Here is an 18,070-nt window from a genome sequence, read left to right as displayed (position 1 = left end):
CCCAGCACTCAGGAGACAGAGACAGGTGAATTTCTGAGTTTGAGACCAGCCTGGTCTATAAATCTAGTTCCAGGACAGCCAGTGCTACAAAGAGAAACCCTTGAAAAACAAAAACAAACAAATGAACAAACAAAAGAATTTAGGGAACATGCTTATCCTGGCCTATTTATGTTAGATAACATGGCACTCATATGGATATCTGGCATGGACAAGATGGTTAACATGGGGGCTGTGAGTCAGAAAAAGATGGCTGACACTGGATGCTCAGGGAACCCCAAAATAAATAGTAATATAATCTGTCTTATAACTATTCAAGTATAAAGCATAAAGATGTCCTTGAGGTCAAAGACCTTCTCCTACACCAGGCTGCCTGTTGGTGTCTGTTTGCAGGCCTGTGTGCTGGACTCCTAGTCGGTATGTGCCTGGGTATTTGTGCCTACTCAGCAGCCCATGTACTGGTGAATAAAGTATGTCTTATCGACCTATGGTTCCTCTTGTTCTCTTCAGCCTCTCAGCCTCATGTGGGCCTCCTCTTTCCCCAGGGCTGGAGCTTAGACCTCACACTCTCTCAGCCATGGATAGGAAGGAACAAGATCCAAATCTTCAAAATCTGAGGCGGAGATGCTGAACTGTAGACTCAACAAGAAGCTTTCCTCATCCCAAATACAGACTAGGAGTTTACAACAGTATGATCTCCTTCCTACCCCTCCCTCCTTCCTCTTCTCTCTCTCTCTCCCTCCCTCCTCCCTCCTTCACTTCTTCCATCCTTCCCTTCCTCCCTCCCTCCCTCCCTTCAGCATTTTCTCCCTCTTCTCTGCCTTGTCCTGCCTCGATTTCCCTCCTCTATCTCTTTCCCCATCCCTTCCTTTCTGGCTTCCTTACATGACACCACAGCAATCAATGGGTGTGAATTAAAACAGATGTTGTACCCAAACGTGCCATCTTGAACCTACAATTAGGAGTTGTCCTCTGAGGTGTGGTAAAGAACTAATTGGTTGATGTGTGCAGAATGCCAGGACATTCTTGAACAAATCCCTATATGAGTTCAAAGTATTTGTAATTATTATGATTATTACTATAATTTATGAGATTTAGCTGTAAATCTCATAATAAGATGAGGTGACACTCTTAAAAAGAGGAAGCAAGCTGGGACCCTATATAAGCTCTGTGTGCTCACCGCCCCTAGGAAGGAGAGCTGCCTGCAGCTGCAGACGGGTGAGTGTGAAACTGACACTGGACTTGTACTGAGCTTGATTAGAATGAACATGCCAGGATCTGGTAATCGATTGATAATGAATGTGGCTTTGCTTCTCAGTAAATAAGACTGAACCAAACGAAACTCAAGGACCTTTCAGGAAAAAGCCACGTCTTAGACAAATGAGATGATAATTCTTCCTACTCGCCACAGTCAACACACACATTTATTTCTTTCCATGCATGTGCAGGGCTTCTTTTGAACATGTGTACACACGAGCAAGAACAGGAGGACAGAAATACATGTTCATTTAACACTAATAGTAATAGTGGGTCCATACAGAAAGATGGGGGAAGTGATAGGCCGAAACTGGGGGAGGGAGCCCCTCACTTCGGGGTCTGGTTGAGGTCTCTCACCAGCAGAGAAGCAGGAACTCCAGCTTTGCTCACTTCTCAGCTATCAAACCTGCAATCTTCTAGAAATCTCACCAGAAGCCTCATTTACGGGAGAGATGTCCTAAATGCCTTGGATAGTCCTAGCGGCTCCTGGCTTCACTGCATCAGATTATAATTCCAACTAAGGCTTCTCCAGGGCAGCCTCATAATCTCATTTATCAGCAGAAAGGAAAAGGGAGGATTGTTACCCACTTCTGAGCTATAACTTGAGAGCCCCCAAAAGGGCATATATAACTAACCACAAAACACTTAATTGCAACTCTCCCTTGAGGAACCCATACGTGGATCTGTCTTAATTTTTGCTGTTTTCCTGTGGGAAGCCAATATCTACACTTAGCTGTGTCTTATTTTCTTCGCAAGTACCTCTCTGTCCTAACCCTTATGCTTAGAGCCTGTATTGGGATATTTTCCTTAAAATCAGTAACTCTTGCTTCGTCCTGTCTAGTCCTGAAATCCTTTCCTATGTCAAAGCCATGAATGCTGGTTTTGCCTGAACTGAGGTCCCTAAAGGATTAAAGGACCTCCTTGGGCTGCTGAGGGCAAGATCGTGAGACTATGTGTCTTCCATCCTCTCTCTGCTGACAACAGATCAAATAGAATGTTTTTTTGTTGTTGTTGTTCTGTTAAAGCCAAAGGACTAAACAAACTGCCGGGACCTTGCCAGGTGGTAAACCTCTCTCCTTTCACACTCAGTCTTGCAGATGACCCAGACACGCGTGTGAGAGGAGGAGAGGGTCTGTAGAAAAGCCCTGCTTTTCCTGGAAGCTGTGAAAGAGCTAAAGCCGGTGTGTCAAATAGTTTGATCCTTGGCTATCAGACATAAGAGACAAACATTTTTCAAGATTCTATGATGGAGGAAGCCAGGATCTCTTTGATTAGATATTTGTTCAGAAAAGAACATTTGTTCAGAAGGAGGTATTCCCGAGCTCATACAGGATGATGGCCTTCTCAGACTCAACTCTGGCAAATTGAGAAGGCGAGAAGCAGGTACGCAGACAGAAGAAGCCCCCTCAGACCGTCCCACAGTAGGGGAAGCCTTTACCGACTTGCCAACAAGGAAGGAGAGGACGTTCTCAAACCTTCTAAGTTTTCCTAGCTGGCGTTCACAGCTTGTAATCCAAACTCAGAAAGTACATGTGGCCGCGGGCTGTGGGGAAATGCAATCTGTGAACAGGCACAGCTTAAATGATACATGGGCACACGCTGCCATCCCAGTGGTTGCTGGGGACGGGGAAGCAAGGAGATCTCCGGTTCCAGGGCAGCCTGGGTCCGAGGCAAGACCTCAGGTTACAAAATCAAGCTAGACATGGTAGCTCAGAGTAGGCAGAAGCAGGAACACTGTAGATATGAAACCAGCCTGGGCTACACAGCAAGTTCTAGGCCAGGCTATACAACTCTATCACAAAACACAAGCGAGCAAAGGTCTGGAATGTTGCCATCTTGTACTGGGCTCTAAGAAGTAGATTTTTCTTCCTCTTGGAATGCAACCCCAGCGGCAGAAGCACTGGACGCCTATGACTGTCATGGCTACTGTTGTTTTTAGTATAAGGACCATTGGTGCAAAGCGGCCTGCAAGGCAGGGGGCTGGGGCTATACCACGTGTGTAAGAAGTGAGGAGGAGAACAGAACATCAGGAGGGCCTGAGTGAGAAAAGATGCCGCTGGCATGGCCCATCAGCTCACCCAGAGAAGGTGGATGGAGAGGTGTGTTAGCGGCAAAGCCAGCGCAACAACCAGGCTTGCAGGGAAAGACGTGTCGAATGCAGCACACAGCACCGTTCTCAGTCCTTCCAGGGTCAAATGAGGTCTGTGATGAGGCAGAGCCAGGCTCATCTCTCAGACAGCTGGGTGTTGACGAGACAACGCATTTCCAGGCTGGCAGACTCCCCCCCCCCCCCCCCCCAGGACATGACCGGCTATCTATCTTTCAAGGTTAAGGTGAAGATCCATGGCACTCAGTCACTCACCGAAAAGGATTGCTGCTTCTCCGGTGACGGGCTAGATATGCTAAAGACCTTTATGTCCACTTCTCGAACCCAGTTGTTAAGAGCTGAAGAAGAATCGGTCTTCATTTATCACAGCTCTTTACAATGCTTTGGGAATTACAGAATGCCCAGTGTGGGGAAAAGAAAAGACAGGTGGAAGAAGACGTCCCGGCAGAGGCCTAGAAGTACAAGCCCCCGAGGAATGCCTTGGCTTCCTGTTCCAAAGGGGGGCTGTTGCCTCAGCTTGGCCCTCCCTGGCTGCCTGTGTTTGTCAGCTCTTTAGATTGGGAGAACGGCGCCATAGAAGATATCGTGACTGACATCATGGCACCATACTTACCTTGGCTGACATTTTCACAATGGCTCCGAGTGTGGGGGGCGGAAGGGAACTCACACATGAGTCATGTGTCAACAGTGGACACTCCTTGAGCACATGCCCGAGATGCCTCAGCTCTTAAATATGGAGTACTTCTTGACACCTGGACAAACTGGGCCATGAAGTCTGAGTCACTCCGCATGCTCTTTATGAATGGACTACCTTGTCTAGTCATACAAGAAGTCCATTGTCACTTTTTGCTATGTACCTGACACCACTGAAAATAATTGCTCTTCACACCTGGCCACAGGAGGCAGAGAGTGACTGTGTTGCTAAGTAACTGGTGCGTGTATTTCATAGACCCAGCCTAGGGCTTGTGCCGCACAGACGCTCGGTTCCGCGCTTGGAAAGTGAGTTAACGCTTGCTTGCAATGAAAGCTGTGTCCTTCCTCTCGGGTTTCCAATAGGAAGCATCTTCCTTTCCTGGAAAATCAGAAAAAAACAGTTGAAATGCTCCAGGATCAGTATTTGAATGTGAACAGGGCTCTTTTTCCTTTTTGACTTTTGGTTTTTCAAGACAGTGTTTCTCCGTGTAGCCTTGGCTGTCCTGGACTCACGCTGTAGCCCAGGCTAGCCTCAGAACTCACAGAGATCTGCCTGCCTCCCCAAGTGCTGCGATTACAGGCGTGCGCCACGCACCCTGCTAGCAGAGCTCTTTCTGCTAGCAGGACCTTTCTATAAAGCCAGTGAGATATCTCTGCAAAGCTGATGGCTAATCTTGGTTATTGAATTAACACACACCTAGGAAGAGGAAGCCTCGGCTGAGGGTTGCTGCTCCAGGTTGCTGCCATGCTGGAGGGCTGCCCTGTTTGAGTTCCTGACTCAATCTCCCCTAGTGATGGACGTTGCTGTTGGTAATGGCGTTTATCACCAGAAGCAAACTGGGAGAAAGGGCATTTTGTTTTTGTGAGGCTTTGAACACTCATTTTATACCTCTTTCTTTTTGCTGATTAACTGTCCTCTTACACTCCTTACACTGAGAATTGGAAATCCTCAGTGCGTGGTCTCTGTTGAGGGAAAGAATCTGACTGCTCCTGCCGGAGCCGCTAACATTCCAAGTTCCTAAACAGTTCTGGTCGCTAAATACGACATTTTTCTGTGGAGCCAAGGGAAGTGAGACAGACCTTCTCAATGCTGTAGGAAAGACAGGCAGAAAGCCGGGCTTGCTGTAGGGCCACAAGCTCCCAGGTGTGTGTGACGCTGGAAGTCAGGTGACTTCCTGCATGCCTCTCCACCTGGGAACACCTCTCTTGCCCTGGGTGTTTATCCCATCTATAGGGATAAATCTAGAGGGTGGGGTGTCCCTTAGCAGCAGTGTTTACCTGGCCTGGAGGAGGAACTATATTCTGTCTCTCCCCCCCCACAAATAAATGATGGGGGTGGGAGAGAGGGAGAGAGGGAGAGAGACGGGGACAGAAAGAGAGAGGAGAGAGAGAAAGAACCAGGGAGATGGTGGGAAGCACCCATGCCTATAGTGGGGGTTTTGCATCTCCTGTGGAGTGAGGTGGTGTGTGTGGAGGCGGCAGGACTGCTTGAGCACAGTGGCTATTAGGGTTCGGGAAGAACTTGGGATGAAGAAAAGGGACAGCATGGTGGCACATGTTTGATGGTCCTCGTCAGCAATTCTCCAGGGCAGGGAGGGTCTGGTAACTCCTCGCTGGGTCCCTGCCCATGACCTGCTTTCTGGGGCCTTGTCTATCCACCCTTCCTGAGTTATGACCCACGAGTGCCACAAAAAGAGACCGAGGAACACAGTCTAAGGGAGCCAGGGAGTCTGGCTTCCTCAAAATGGGGACGAGAGCAATAGGGCACACTTCCCACTTCTTCCTCCATCCAAAGCAAAGATTCAGGGCCTTTCCCAAGGCACTGAAGAAGGTGTGTCCTTCTCTCCAACCTAAAGACAGAAGGGGGACCAATGCATGGAGACCATCAACACAAAATTTCATGTCACATTTGGGTAATTTAAATTGCTTTTCAGCATCCTGAGTTGTGTTTCTCAGTGCCACGAATCAAAACAATTGTTTTTTCCCAATAGTCTTACTATGTACCCCAGGCTAGCCTTGAATTTGCAGTACTTCTGTCCCACGCGCAGCTTTTAAAACTAATTAGTGCCCAGCATCTCTCTCGTTCCTTCTCTCCGTTTGGCATTGAATTCAAGAGCCTCCTGACTCATGATGGCTGAGATTAACAGGTTTGTAGCATTCGGCTAAATGGTACATCTGCCCAATTTTTGCTTCTCTATTATGATTCCAATCACTCATTTTCTATTTTGGACGTGGAGATCTCATTCTATCTACACACCTCATAGAAGCAGTGTGCTGTTATGACAAGGACTGATGTTTCAGACCGTTAACTAATTTTAATCTTAAAAGCATTTCAGGTGCCACAGAACCCGCTACTCAGCATGACTCCACTGTGGCTGCTCCTGGGCCTCCTGGCCCTGACTGGTGAGTGTGTTTCATTTTTCCCAAATAACTTGGAAATGGATAGAAGAAAAAAAATGCATAAAAAGGTAATGATAAACTTTCCATTTACATAACTAAAGAGAAAGCATTATTTTTTTTTCCTAAGATGCCTGATAAATCCTGCTGTTAGAAGTAACGACTGATGAGCACCTGCCCCGAGAGTCCCCTAAGTGGATGGGGTTCCTTGTGCGCTTGCGACAACATTGCTTTAGTATTCACCGGCGATAACTGTTCACTTTACTCACCGCTGGGACAGAGCACCCGGAAAAGGCAGTTTTAAACAGGAAGTGCTCAGTTTGGGTCACAGGTTGAGATGTAGCCCATCATGTTGGGGAGACCCGAGGGGGGGATTGAGGTCATATAATGTCTGTCATCAGGAAGAGGAGGGGGATGAGCGCTGTGACCCATTTTCTCCTTTTGATTCAGCCCAGGACAGCAGTCCATGAGATAGAAAAACACCCACACAGGTCTCCCCAGCTGATCCAGCATCTATGCACACACACACACACACACACACACACACACACACATACCACACACACGACTGTAAATCTCCACCAACATGACAACAGAGATCAACCATCAAACACCATAACACTGGATTTATTTAGAGATTCTATATTTCCATGGAGAGCTTGAGAAGGTTCCTACGTGACTGACGTAATTCTAGTGGCAAAGTAGCACTAAGAGCCCAGATGTGGGCTGATGGGCGCTTAGTCCCAATCATCGAATGCCAGCTTTGGCTCTAATGTTGGCTGTAGCTAGGGCAAACAGTGGAAAGACTTAGTTTTTATTCGAAATATGTATTTATTTAGTATTTACTACATATGCCCTAATTCGTTCAACCAGCATCTTAAAGCTCCTACAAGGTGCCAAGCCTTAGGTATATGAGGAACTGTGACAGGGGTGTGGTGTGGTTAGGGAGCGGGCAAGGACGTGATCAACTGCCACACCAAGGGCACTTGTCAACAGTCACGAGGACAGAGGTGCAGTGCTGAGGCGTTCAAGGACGCCTGCTTGACTTTTACTGACAGGAGGGCTCCCGGGCTCTGCCCTCACTGCACACATCCCAGTACTTGGGAAGTTGGGCCAGGAAAACCAGGAGTTCAGGATAATCCTTGACTACATAGTTGCCAACCTGGGCTGCATGAAGTCTCAAAAGCATTAACTGATTAGTCAAGTAATCAATTAGCGCAATGCCTCCGCTTCAGTGATGACTAGAACCACAGCGCACAGCGCGGCTGTCTTGGGAGATAAGTGTAAGGCAGAAGAGAAAGGTGCAGGTAGACCTTCTACAGAGACCTGATCCGATGGCTTGTCTGCACACTCTCCTCAACCTCTGCCCCCCACTCAGAGTGCTCTGGGAGAAGCTAAATCCAACCCACGTCCCCGTTTACAGACCATGCCTGTACTTGGGGCCTGGGTGGAGATGCCAAGGAGACTCTGGCTTTAACATACATGGTTCTCCAGAGGAACCACGACTAGTGCATCAGACCAATGAACTATGAGACAGCCCTTGAGCTTTACAGAGAAGGAAGTGCTCCAACAGTCCTTCAGGCCTGCAGAAAAGGAGACTTAACATCAAAGCAGAGCTGTGATACTTCCCTGGAGCACTGCTAGCTTAGTTTCAAAAGAGATTCAAGAGTAGAGAAGCACAGAGCCATAGCTCTCGCTGATTTGAGCGTGTTGTTTGCTGATGTAATTCACGCACAGCATTCTAGCTCAGTACCTCAGGCTGTACTTTTCTCAATCGCAGGCTCCTCTGAAGGCGGCAGTTGGGGATGCTACGGAAACATCCGCACCCTGCAAACCCCAGGAGCATCTTGTGGGTTTGGAAGACGTTACGGCCTGACTTACTGCGGTAGTGACAATCTCTGTGTCCACTCTTTTCTCTTGACTCTTACTGTTTCTCACACTCCTCCGCTAAGGAGCAGAAGGAAAGAGCACTAACGTGGATTCCAAAGCCACTGTGCAAGCCATGGCTCTACTTAAACAATCATGTACTTTTCCAAGGCTCTCCTGAAGCTGGGTTAGCTGTCTTCACAGAGGTTTTACAAACCCCGTGTCAAGGGGACAGAGTGCTGCTTGGGCAACTAGAACTGAGGAAACCTGTGTAAATCAGAATCATTTTTCATTCTTATCAATAGTTTAAACTTATAATAGTTAAAGTACTGTTTCTTGACATCATGTAGGGGTTGAAAATTGCACAGTTGTGAGCACAAATGTCCACTCACTCACCAAGAACTTATTGAAGGTTCAGGGAGCTTTCTCCTTCACATGGTGAACGGTTGTGCTGGCACCATGCATCTTATTGGGAAACCGTCTCTGAGAGTCTCAGGATTGGACCAGTGGTGCTTGTGCCTACAGAATTGACATGGATGGGACAGGGCCTAGCTCATGACCACTGTGGCCCCAGAGACCTCCGACCTCAGGAGAGGCATGTGGTGTTGACTCTGATTCACAGAAAAAGTCTTAATCTGGGATCGGGGGTTAAATTGGGGGTTTTCAGTCACGGATCTAAGTGTAAGGCCAAATCCCCCTCAGCCACACGCCTTCTTCTGTGTCTGCTCTAGGGGTCCGTGCTTCTGAAAGGCTGGCTGAAATAGACAGACCCTACCTTCTGAGATACAAACCCACGATGAGAGTGATCGCCAAAAAGTACTGCATGGATCCTGCCGTGATCGCTGGTGTCCTGTCCAGGGAGTCCCAGGGTGGCAATTTTGTGGTGGATGTGGGCAACGTGGGCAGCGCAATCGGGGTGGTACAGGTAATGCTCCAGCTGTCAGCGTGACTGGAGGCCGGGGAGATGTCTAGCCGGCAAAGCTCCTCCTGGGAATGCATGAGGACCTGAGTTCCGATCTCCAACACACATGCGAAAAAGCCAGCCATGGCGCTGTGTGCGTGTCATCTCCATGCTGAGAAAGTGGAGTCAGGTGGATTCCTAGGGCCCCCTGGGCATCCAGACAAGTCAGGGTGCTCCAGGCTGAGCAAAAGATTGAAGAATATACTACATGGTGGTCTCTGGCCTCCACAGGCGCTCTCTCTCTCTCTCTCTCTCTCTCTCTCTCTCTCTGTGTGTGTGTGTGTGTGTGTGTGTGTGTGAGAGAGAGAGAGAGAGAGAGAGAGAGAGAGAGAGAGAGAACACGCGGCCTCTCTGACTTGTGATACAACTCCGAGGGAACACAATTCTGCTTTCACTGTAGATGGCAGGTGACACAGAACAGGGTGAACGTGTCACCTGGAGTTTGTGAGAGCTGCATCAATTCTGGCACCACCTCGATGCACTAAGAGCCACAGTTTCTTTGCAGACTGAATACTGCTGCATTGCAAGGCACACTAGCCAGGAGGCACTATTCTCAGTTCCCAGTGAGGCACTAGTTCAGGGGGGAGGTCACAGATTGCATCCTTGCTCTGTAGTTTCCGTGTGTGACCCTGAATGGGCCATGATACTTCATTTTGTTTTTAGCAGTGCTGGGGAGCTACACTTTGCTCATGCTAAGCCTGTGCCCTTACCATTGGCCTCTATTCCAGCCCCTAACCGCCATTCCAACAGAATTATTAAAAAGAGTCAATGGGATAATGTTTTTTTTTTTTTAAAGTAGCTATAGGGCTGGAGAGATGCCTCAGTGATTAAGAGCACTGACTGCTCTTCCAGAGGTCCTGAGTTCAATTCCCAGCACCCACATGGTGGCTCACAAAAAGTAGCTATGTTTGGTAGGTTCTCAATGACATTAAATTCCTCTCTCCTTGTCTTTTCTCTGTGCAGCTCTTACTTCTGACGGTTGATTTTAATTGTGCACTGATTAGACCCAGTATCACTCACCGGGGTCTTCTGGGGCTGAGCCAGTGTCAGGGCAAGGGTAAAAATGAGGATGGAGTTTCCTGTTGCCTCTCACACTGTCGACGAGAAACCTGTGTGCACTATGTCATTTTTCAAGCTTTTCAGGAAACTTATTACCTCACGATCTTTGAGTTGCCTTCTCTTGGCTTCTCGTATGAACTTCAATTTCAGTACTGGTAATTACAGGAACAACATTGTACCTCAGATTTTCTAGAAAAGCTTTACTGTAAAACTGGAAGTCTGGACATATTACCTGCAACTCCACATCTCCCGCCACCTGCCACCGCCCATCACCCCTATTCTGTTCTTCCCATCCGTAAATCTGATTTTTGTTGTCCTCGTGTGTGTGTGTGTGTGTGTGTGTGTGTGCATGAGAGAGAGACAGAGAGGCAAAGAGAGAGACAAAGAAAGAGAGAGAGATAGAGACTGGCTTATTTCACTCAGCATAATATCCTCTGCACATCACAATACAGCTGCCTACCTATTTGAGGCTGAATACTATTGTACGGGGTGTGTATAGCTCATTTTCTCTGTCCATTTGTCAAGGACATTTAAGTCATTTTGCCTCTTGGATATCGTGAGCAGGACTGAAATAAGCAGGCAAGTGTGTGTATCTCTGTGAGATCCGCCCCCTGTGTGTGTGTGTGTGTGTGTGTGTGTGTGTGTGTGTGTGTCTCCCTCTTGCTCTCTCACCCTCGCCCTCTCAGGGTGAGTCAGTTCGTTTGGAGGAACACCCAGACCTGGAAGTGCTAGGTTGTACAGCATATGCAATGTTAACTTTTGCAAGAAGAGACTCCTCTATTGCTGTCCACGCTCCCGACGCCATGTTGAGTTCCCATCAACACTGCACAGGATTCTGATTCTTCCATGTCCTCGACAACCCTCATCTTAGATGTTTTGGACAGTAATTCTCCCTGTAGGTGCAAGCAGCTTCACCACTTGGTCTCCATGGAGACGGAGAGTGGAAGGAGAACAGAAGGGAGGTGGAAGAGTAGCACCGTCAGTGAGGATGCCGTGTCACCAGGCTCTTTCTCTGCCTTCTTCCCACCAGGACCCAAAATTCTACCCTCCCACATCCTGGAAGAGTGAATCCTGGGTTTCCCAGAAAACCGAGACTCTGACTTCTAGAATCAAAGAGGTCAAGACTAGGTTTCCAAGCTGGACCCCCGACCAGTACCTGAGAGGTAGGTGTTCCACAGCCTGGCACTGAGAGACAAATGTGACAATAAATGTGAGACCAGGTGCTCCAGGCCACGGCTGCCCACTGAGCAGCACCTGGGAAAGGGAAGCTGAGCTTTCTGCTGAGTGTCCTGGTGCTGGCTGAGGGTTAACCTGTCGCATGAATTTCAGGTGGACTCTGTGCCTACAGTAATGGCCCTAGCTTTGTCCGAGGCAACCAGGACCTGAACTGTGACTTCTGCAATGATGTCCTTGCTCGAGCCAAATACTTCAAGGACCATGGCTTCTAGGACCTCGGAGGAAGCTCAAGTTCATCATCATGCACAAGGGCTCACCTGTTCACCAAACCGCAAAATCTGATTTGGATTTGAAGGAAATTATATTAAAGGATATATTAAAGGAAAAGTCATTGCCTGCGTTATAGACTGTGTGTTTTTAAGCCATTTCTTCAGAGATTAGCTCTAATGTGGATTTCTGTGAGGTGCGTCCTATGCCTCCAAGAATCCAACTGCCAAGTTAAGCAAATAAAAACTCAGGGAGCTCAGGTTACCTGCCAGTTCCGCTTAAGCATTGGGTTTGGGCAGTGTTGGGACTTGAATCCAGAACCTTACGTGTATGGAGCACGTGCTCTACCACTGAGCTATCTCTACTTGAGTCACAATGATAAATAACATATTTTTGTTAGGATCCAGAATTGACTGAAGGAAAGACCCAGACTCAAGTAGAATGTAAAAGCAAAGGCATTTAATTCTGCGAAAGTCCAGCATGCTGGAGTCACCACCTTTACAACATGGTGGCAACCCCAAGGGGAGCTTGAGGAGCCCTTTCAAAGCCAGAAAGGGGGCGTCCTACTGTGGCTTCATGGTTACAGTTAAAATTGGCTGGTGCCCATGGAGGCTACATGACCTCTTTTGGGATTGCCCAGTGCCTATGGAGGCCATGTGGCTCTGGTCGGGACTCTGGTGCTTTTCGAACCTGTAGTTAAGCAACCTGATCTTCCCCAGGCCAGATGTCTTGGCTGTTTCTGATTGGTTGCTCCTTTTCTGTGGTTTTTCCTGTAACTCTTAGGCCTGTTCTGTCTAGCAAGAAAACGAAGCATGCCATGGAGTTGGTCAGGCTTATTTAGTTGGCCAGGCTCCCTCATTTTTCAGTTTTAAAGATTTTCATTTATTTTTTCTTTATATGTGTGGCTGTTGTGCCTACATGTATGTCTGTGAACAGCACGCACGCAGTGCCTGTGGAGGCCAGGAAAGGGCATTGAGTCCTCTGGAACCGAAGCTATAGATGGTTGTGAACCACTTTGTCCGTGCTGGGGAATTGAACCTGGGTCCTCTGAAAGAGCTCCCAGTGCTCTTAGCCACTGAGCCATCATTCTAGCCCCAACAAATGATAACTTCTAGTGTAAGTTTCATACTATATTTGCAACAAAATTTACACGGAGAATGTAGTCACTGTCTAAAGTCTCAGTTTAACTGTGCTTCTTATATTTTACTTGGCATCTCTGTCATTACTTCCTGAGTCTGAGAGGGCCTGGTTAAATATTCATTTTCTTGCTAGACAGGACAGGCCTAAGAGTTGCAAGAAAAAAATCACAGAAAAAGTGAAACCAACCGAAAACTGCCAAGACATCTGACCTGGGGAAGATCAGGTTGCTTAGCGACAGGTTTGAAAAGCACCTGAGTCCCGACCAGAGTCACACAGCCTCCCTGGGCACCAGCCAATCCCAATCGAGGTCACGCAGCCACGGAAGGTATTCCCCCTTCCCCTCTCTGACTTTAAAAGGGACCTTCAGCTCCCCTCTGGGTGGCGTGTGGTAGCCCCAGCACGCCGGTCTTCTGCAGAGTAAACACCTTTTGCTGTTTGCATACTAGTCCTGTCAGCATCTTCCGAACCCTGACGAGACAAAGTTTAACTGAGATGGCAGTGACTTCTCAATGAGGTTTATTCAAGTCAGAGGACCTTGAGGCTGTGATTGGGCCTAGGGTGGAAAGGGGCATATTAAACAAAAACAATACCATATATGGAAGATCCTAACACACTGGGGCCTTAAAGGGAAGGAGAGGCTTTCTGCGCAGCCTGGAGAGGGGCTTCATGACAAGTGAGACTAAGCGAGATGGAGTGAGCAGCCCTACCAGAGGCCTCCTTAGAGTCCACTCCGAGGAACCCCCTAAGGCACCTCTCCGGACAAGACCCTTAGCAGGAAGCACTGGGCTGACTTTTATAGCCTCATAGAGGTGGCAGGAAGCTTTACTTCACTCAGTTTACTTCAGCACAGTCAGGTGACAAAGAGGAGCCAGCAACCCTACCCTCCTAGTCTTCAGTGGCAGCACAGATGGCTTCTTAACGGTCTCAGAGGAAGTTCCAAGGAGGAAGTCTGATTTGGGTTGCAGGATCTAGCCTAAAGGTGCAGGCCCATGTTCTGACAGTGGCCAGTCATGGTCACAGGGTAAAAAAAAAATATTTGGGGACAGTCAGCAAGCATGTGCAGCAGCTCCTTCATTCCAAAGCTATCTCACCGTCCTCTAAGTGCTAGGGCTCAAACTCAGGCAGGGGCTAACTGAGGTGCCTATTTAACATGTCCAAGAGGGTAATACCTCCAGGCTCTGAGCATCCCAAGGGCCAGTTAGGAGTCTTCCTGGCTGGCAGGCCCCGACCCCACCCCCCACCTCTCCAGCTCTGAGCTTCACTTTCCTTCCCCAGCTTCTCTTTCTTCCCTATATAACTCAGACCCTTGGCTGCATGTGCTCTTTGGTGCCTCTTGACAGAGGCACCCCTGTCATCCACAGGCTTACTCTTAGCTTCATAGCGCGCGCACACACACACACACACACACACACCCGCCACCTGCCATTTCGCTCTCGCTCTCCCTGCCCTCCTTGTTCATAGCCTGGTACAGTCTTCTGGCAGTGTTCAGTCTGGACCTTTCCAGATGCCTCTGGCTGTTCTCTCCCTCATATCTACAGTAAACCTTGCCCTCAACCGTCCTTGGAATATTATGTCCTCATATTTTCACTCACTAAGATTCTCTCTCCCTTTCTTTGCTTCCTTTCTTCTTCTAGCCAAATGTTTCTTAATTTTCCACTCTTCCCTTGAGCTTAGTCCTCAGTTAGTAGCGCTACTGAGGTGGTATTGGATGATGAGAATATAGCATCATAAACTGGTTAATTTATTGATGAGTTCACACTGAATGGGCTCAGTAACTGGTGAAGGAAGTAGGTCACTGGAGAGGTGTCTCTGAGGAGTCTCAGTCTCTCCCTCCCTCCCTCCCTCCATCTACCCTCCTCCAATCTACCCTCTCTCCCTCCCTCCATCTACCCTCCTCCAATCTACCCTCTCTCCCTCCCTCCAGCTACCCATTGTTGGGATCAGTAAGCAGGCACTTCTACAGCCATCTCCAAGAAACCTGACAGGCCGGTTATCAGGCATTTGTGAAGACACCCAGACCACCTGCTGACCACCTGGAACTACCTGCGCATGCTCTAAATCACCCTATAAAGAGAACAGGAGCCCCCCTCTCTCTGCCTCGTCTCTCTGCAACCCTTCTCCCCCCTTCCCTTAATAAACCTCCCATGTGGAACCGATCTCGTGGCGTGATTTGTGAACCCGTGTGTAACCTTCACATTCGCATGTTTCCTAACATTGGTGCATTGGCCGGGACACTGCCTAGGTGATGGACTAACTAGTCATCTCTGTCATTTTAATTGGCACATAAATTGGTATATTTATTTAGCTCATAACTTATCCTTCTCAGGTCTCTGATCACCTTGACGGCTATGCTAAGCTAACGGTAGCTTTGCAGCTAAAGAGCAGACAATTAGATCCACTGTTAGCTCACTAATCAGTTTAAGATATATCACTAGATAAAATATAAATAGCTTATGTAGGGTCTAAGGATAAAAGGAGTTTAGGTTATAAAAGTACAAGTTACACATATTTGAGAGTCTTAAAAAGTGTCTTAAGTTTGATAATTCAACTTATAAATGTTTGAGGTTCTAAAAAATGTTTTAAGGTTGGTAAATGCAAGTTATAAAGGTTACAAGGTCTAAGGTGATTTAAGATATCTTAAATAGGCAAAAAGGCTTAATATTTCTTTCTGTTGTTATGCTACTGTTGTATTGACTGTCCAGAGTTTTGACCTTTATCAATAAAACTCTAATTTATTAATCTGACTCTGATACAAAAACATTCCACTATACCACTATTCCACTATTATGGTTCTAAGCTCAAGATTGTAAGCCTCCATAATGTCTATGCTTATACTAAAGGTTAAAATCAAGTAAGTTTCCATTTTATTTCATAAAAGGCTTTTGCCTTTTCAGAGTTCACCTTAAAAAGTACTTATGCCGGCTCCTGCGCGTGTCTCCCGCTTGTCACGTAGAGGCACGGTGGCGTTTGAGCCTCTCTCGCGCACGGGGTCCCCGTGTCCTGCCTCCCAGCGCCCACAGAGAAGATGTCGCATCCATCCCCAGCGGCCAAGCCCTCCAGCCCCCAGAACCCGCAGGTCTTCTTTGACGTAGACATCGGAGGGGAGCGAGTTGGCCGAATTGTTTAGAATTGTTTGCAGATATTGTTCCCAAAACTGCAGAAAATTTTCGTGCGCTGTGTACAGGAGAAAAAGGCACTGGCTCCACAACTGGGAAAGCACTCCATTTTAAAGGATGCCCTTTCCACCGAATTATTAAGAAATTTATGATTCAAGGTGGAGACTTCTCAAATCATAATGGTACAGGTGGAGAAAGTATTTATGGTGAAAAATTTGAAGATGAAAATTTTCATTATAAGCATGACCAGGAGGGTTTGCTGAGCATGGCAAATGCAGGCCCCAATACAAATGGTTCTCAGTTCTTTATCACAACAGTTCCGACTCCTCACCTGGATGGGAAACATGTGGTATTTGGTCAAGTAATTAAAGGACTAGGTGTGGCGAGGATGCTTGAAACGTAGAAGTGAATGGTGAAAAACCTGCCAAACTGTGTGTTATTGCAGAATGTGGAGAATTGAAAGAAGGGGATGATTGGGGAATATTCCCCAAAGATGGCTCTGGTGATAATCATCCAGATTTCCCTGAAGATGCAGATATAGATTTAAAAGATGTAGATAAAATTTTATTAATAGCTGAAGACTTAAAAAACATTGGAAATACTTTTTTCAAGTCTCAGAACTGGGAGATGGCTATTAAAAAATATGCGAAAGTATTAAGGTACATGGATAGTTCGAAGGCTGTTGTTGAGAAAGCAGATCTATCCAGACTGCAACCTATAGCCTTAAGTTGTGTGCTGAATATTGGTGCTTGTAAACTGAAGATGTCAGATTGGCAGGGAGCAATTGACAGTTGTTTGGAGGCTCTTGAGATGGACCCGTCAAATACCAAAGCACTATACCGCAAAGCACAAGGATGGCAAGGATTAAAAGAATATGATCAAGCATTGGCCGATCTTAAGAAGGCGCAGGAGATAGCCCCAGGAGACAAAGCTATCCAGGCAGAAATGCTTAAAGTCAAACAAATGATAAAGGCACAGAAAGACAAAGAGAAGGCAGTGTATGCAAAAATGTTTGCTTAATAAGGATTCAACTTTGCTTAAATATGCATTGATTATATAAAAGATAATGTAAGTTACTGTCTGATCCTTGATGTTTCCTTTGATTCTTTGTCATTGTTTACATAGAATTGTTGACAGATTCCTTCTTAATAAAATGTTACGAAATACAGTGAAAAAAAAAGTACTTATGCCATTAACACATATGTATGTCTACTGCCTATTTCTCAATGCAGAGTACAATTATAATACTAACATGTCTAAAGTTTTATCTCCTTCTTAAAACTTAAAAGTAATTCTTGTAAGCTGCAGAAAGTCCACCTAAATCTACCTCTCAGGACAACTAGATTCCAGATAAGTTCTGCACTTATTGCCTATCTCAAAAGGTGAGACTCCTCCCCTTTCCCTGGTTTTGGGACTTCCTTTCCTGGCTACCAGACTGCTATTTACTGCATACAACCACTGGCTGGATTGGTGAGTTCTCAGCATACATGCCTCTCTTGGTAGGGGAAGCTTGACCACAGAGCTCTGGCAACTTCCTACTATCTTTTGAGACGGGAGACCCCCCCCCCTCAGCCGTAGCCTTAATTGTCTAGGTTTGACCCTCTATGTTGACTTTCACTTTAGGGCCACACTCTCCCTTGGGCGGTACACCCCCTCCACGGGTTCCTTCCCCCCCCTCGCTCATGCACACGATCGCTCGCTCATGGGAAGGTCCCCCACACGGTTCTTCTCCTCATTTTCCCTTGGGAGCTTTCTACACATGTTTCTTTTTCTCTACATGCTCTTGCACCAAGTCCTAGCTAGGCGAAAACGCGTTCTTTCGGCCGTGCCACGGGGCACCTGGCCCTCGATCCCTGGCCAATATCTGACGAGATATTGACCAGACCGGATCACTCTCTCCAGAGACCCGCCTTCTCCTGGGACGCCATTAGAAGGCCTCGTCTCTTTCGGCTCCCAATAAATAACACCCATAACCACATCCCTACATAGGGACTTCTCTGCCCCCAATGGGAGACTCCCAGAAGCCCGTCCCTC

At 47.3% G+C, this 18,070-nt stretch overlaps 1 protein-coding gene and 1 pseudogene across 1 annotated transcript; both read left to right on the top strand.

Moving 5' to 3' along the window:
• The first annotated feature begins 6,414 nt into the window (after window positions 1–6,414).
• Lyg1 (lysozyme g1) lies at window positions 6,415–11,892 on the top strand. The gene is made up of 5 exons (XM_055608329.1): window positions 6,415–6,457; window positions 8,232–8,336; window positions 9,049–9,242; window positions 11,368–11,500; window positions 11,667–11,892. Exons 1-5 carry the CDS (start codon window positions 6,415–6,417, stop codon window positions 11,783–11,785), a joined length of 594 nt encoding a protein of 197 aa, XP_055464304.1. The 3' UTR covers window positions 11,786–11,892.
• Window positions 11,893–15,856: 3,964 nt separating this feature from the next.
• On the top strand, window positions 15,857–17,162 carry LOC129677536 (peptidyl-prolyl cis-trans isomerase D-like; annotated as a pseudogene).
• The last annotated feature ends 908 nt before the right edge of the window (window positions 17,163–18,070 follow it).

This window comes from Psammomys obesus, unplaced genomic scaffold, assembly GCF_907164565.1.
Source record: "Psammomys obesus unplaced genomic scaffold, mPsaObe1.curated_primary_1811, whole genome shotgun sequence".
In the NCBI taxonomy this organism is placed as follows: Eukaryota; Metazoa; Chordata; class Mammalia; order Rodentia; family Muridae; genus Psammomys; species Psammomys obesus.
The sequence above is the reverse complement of the archived record's forward strand: the minus strand, read 5'-3'. Positions and strand labels throughout refer to the sequence as shown.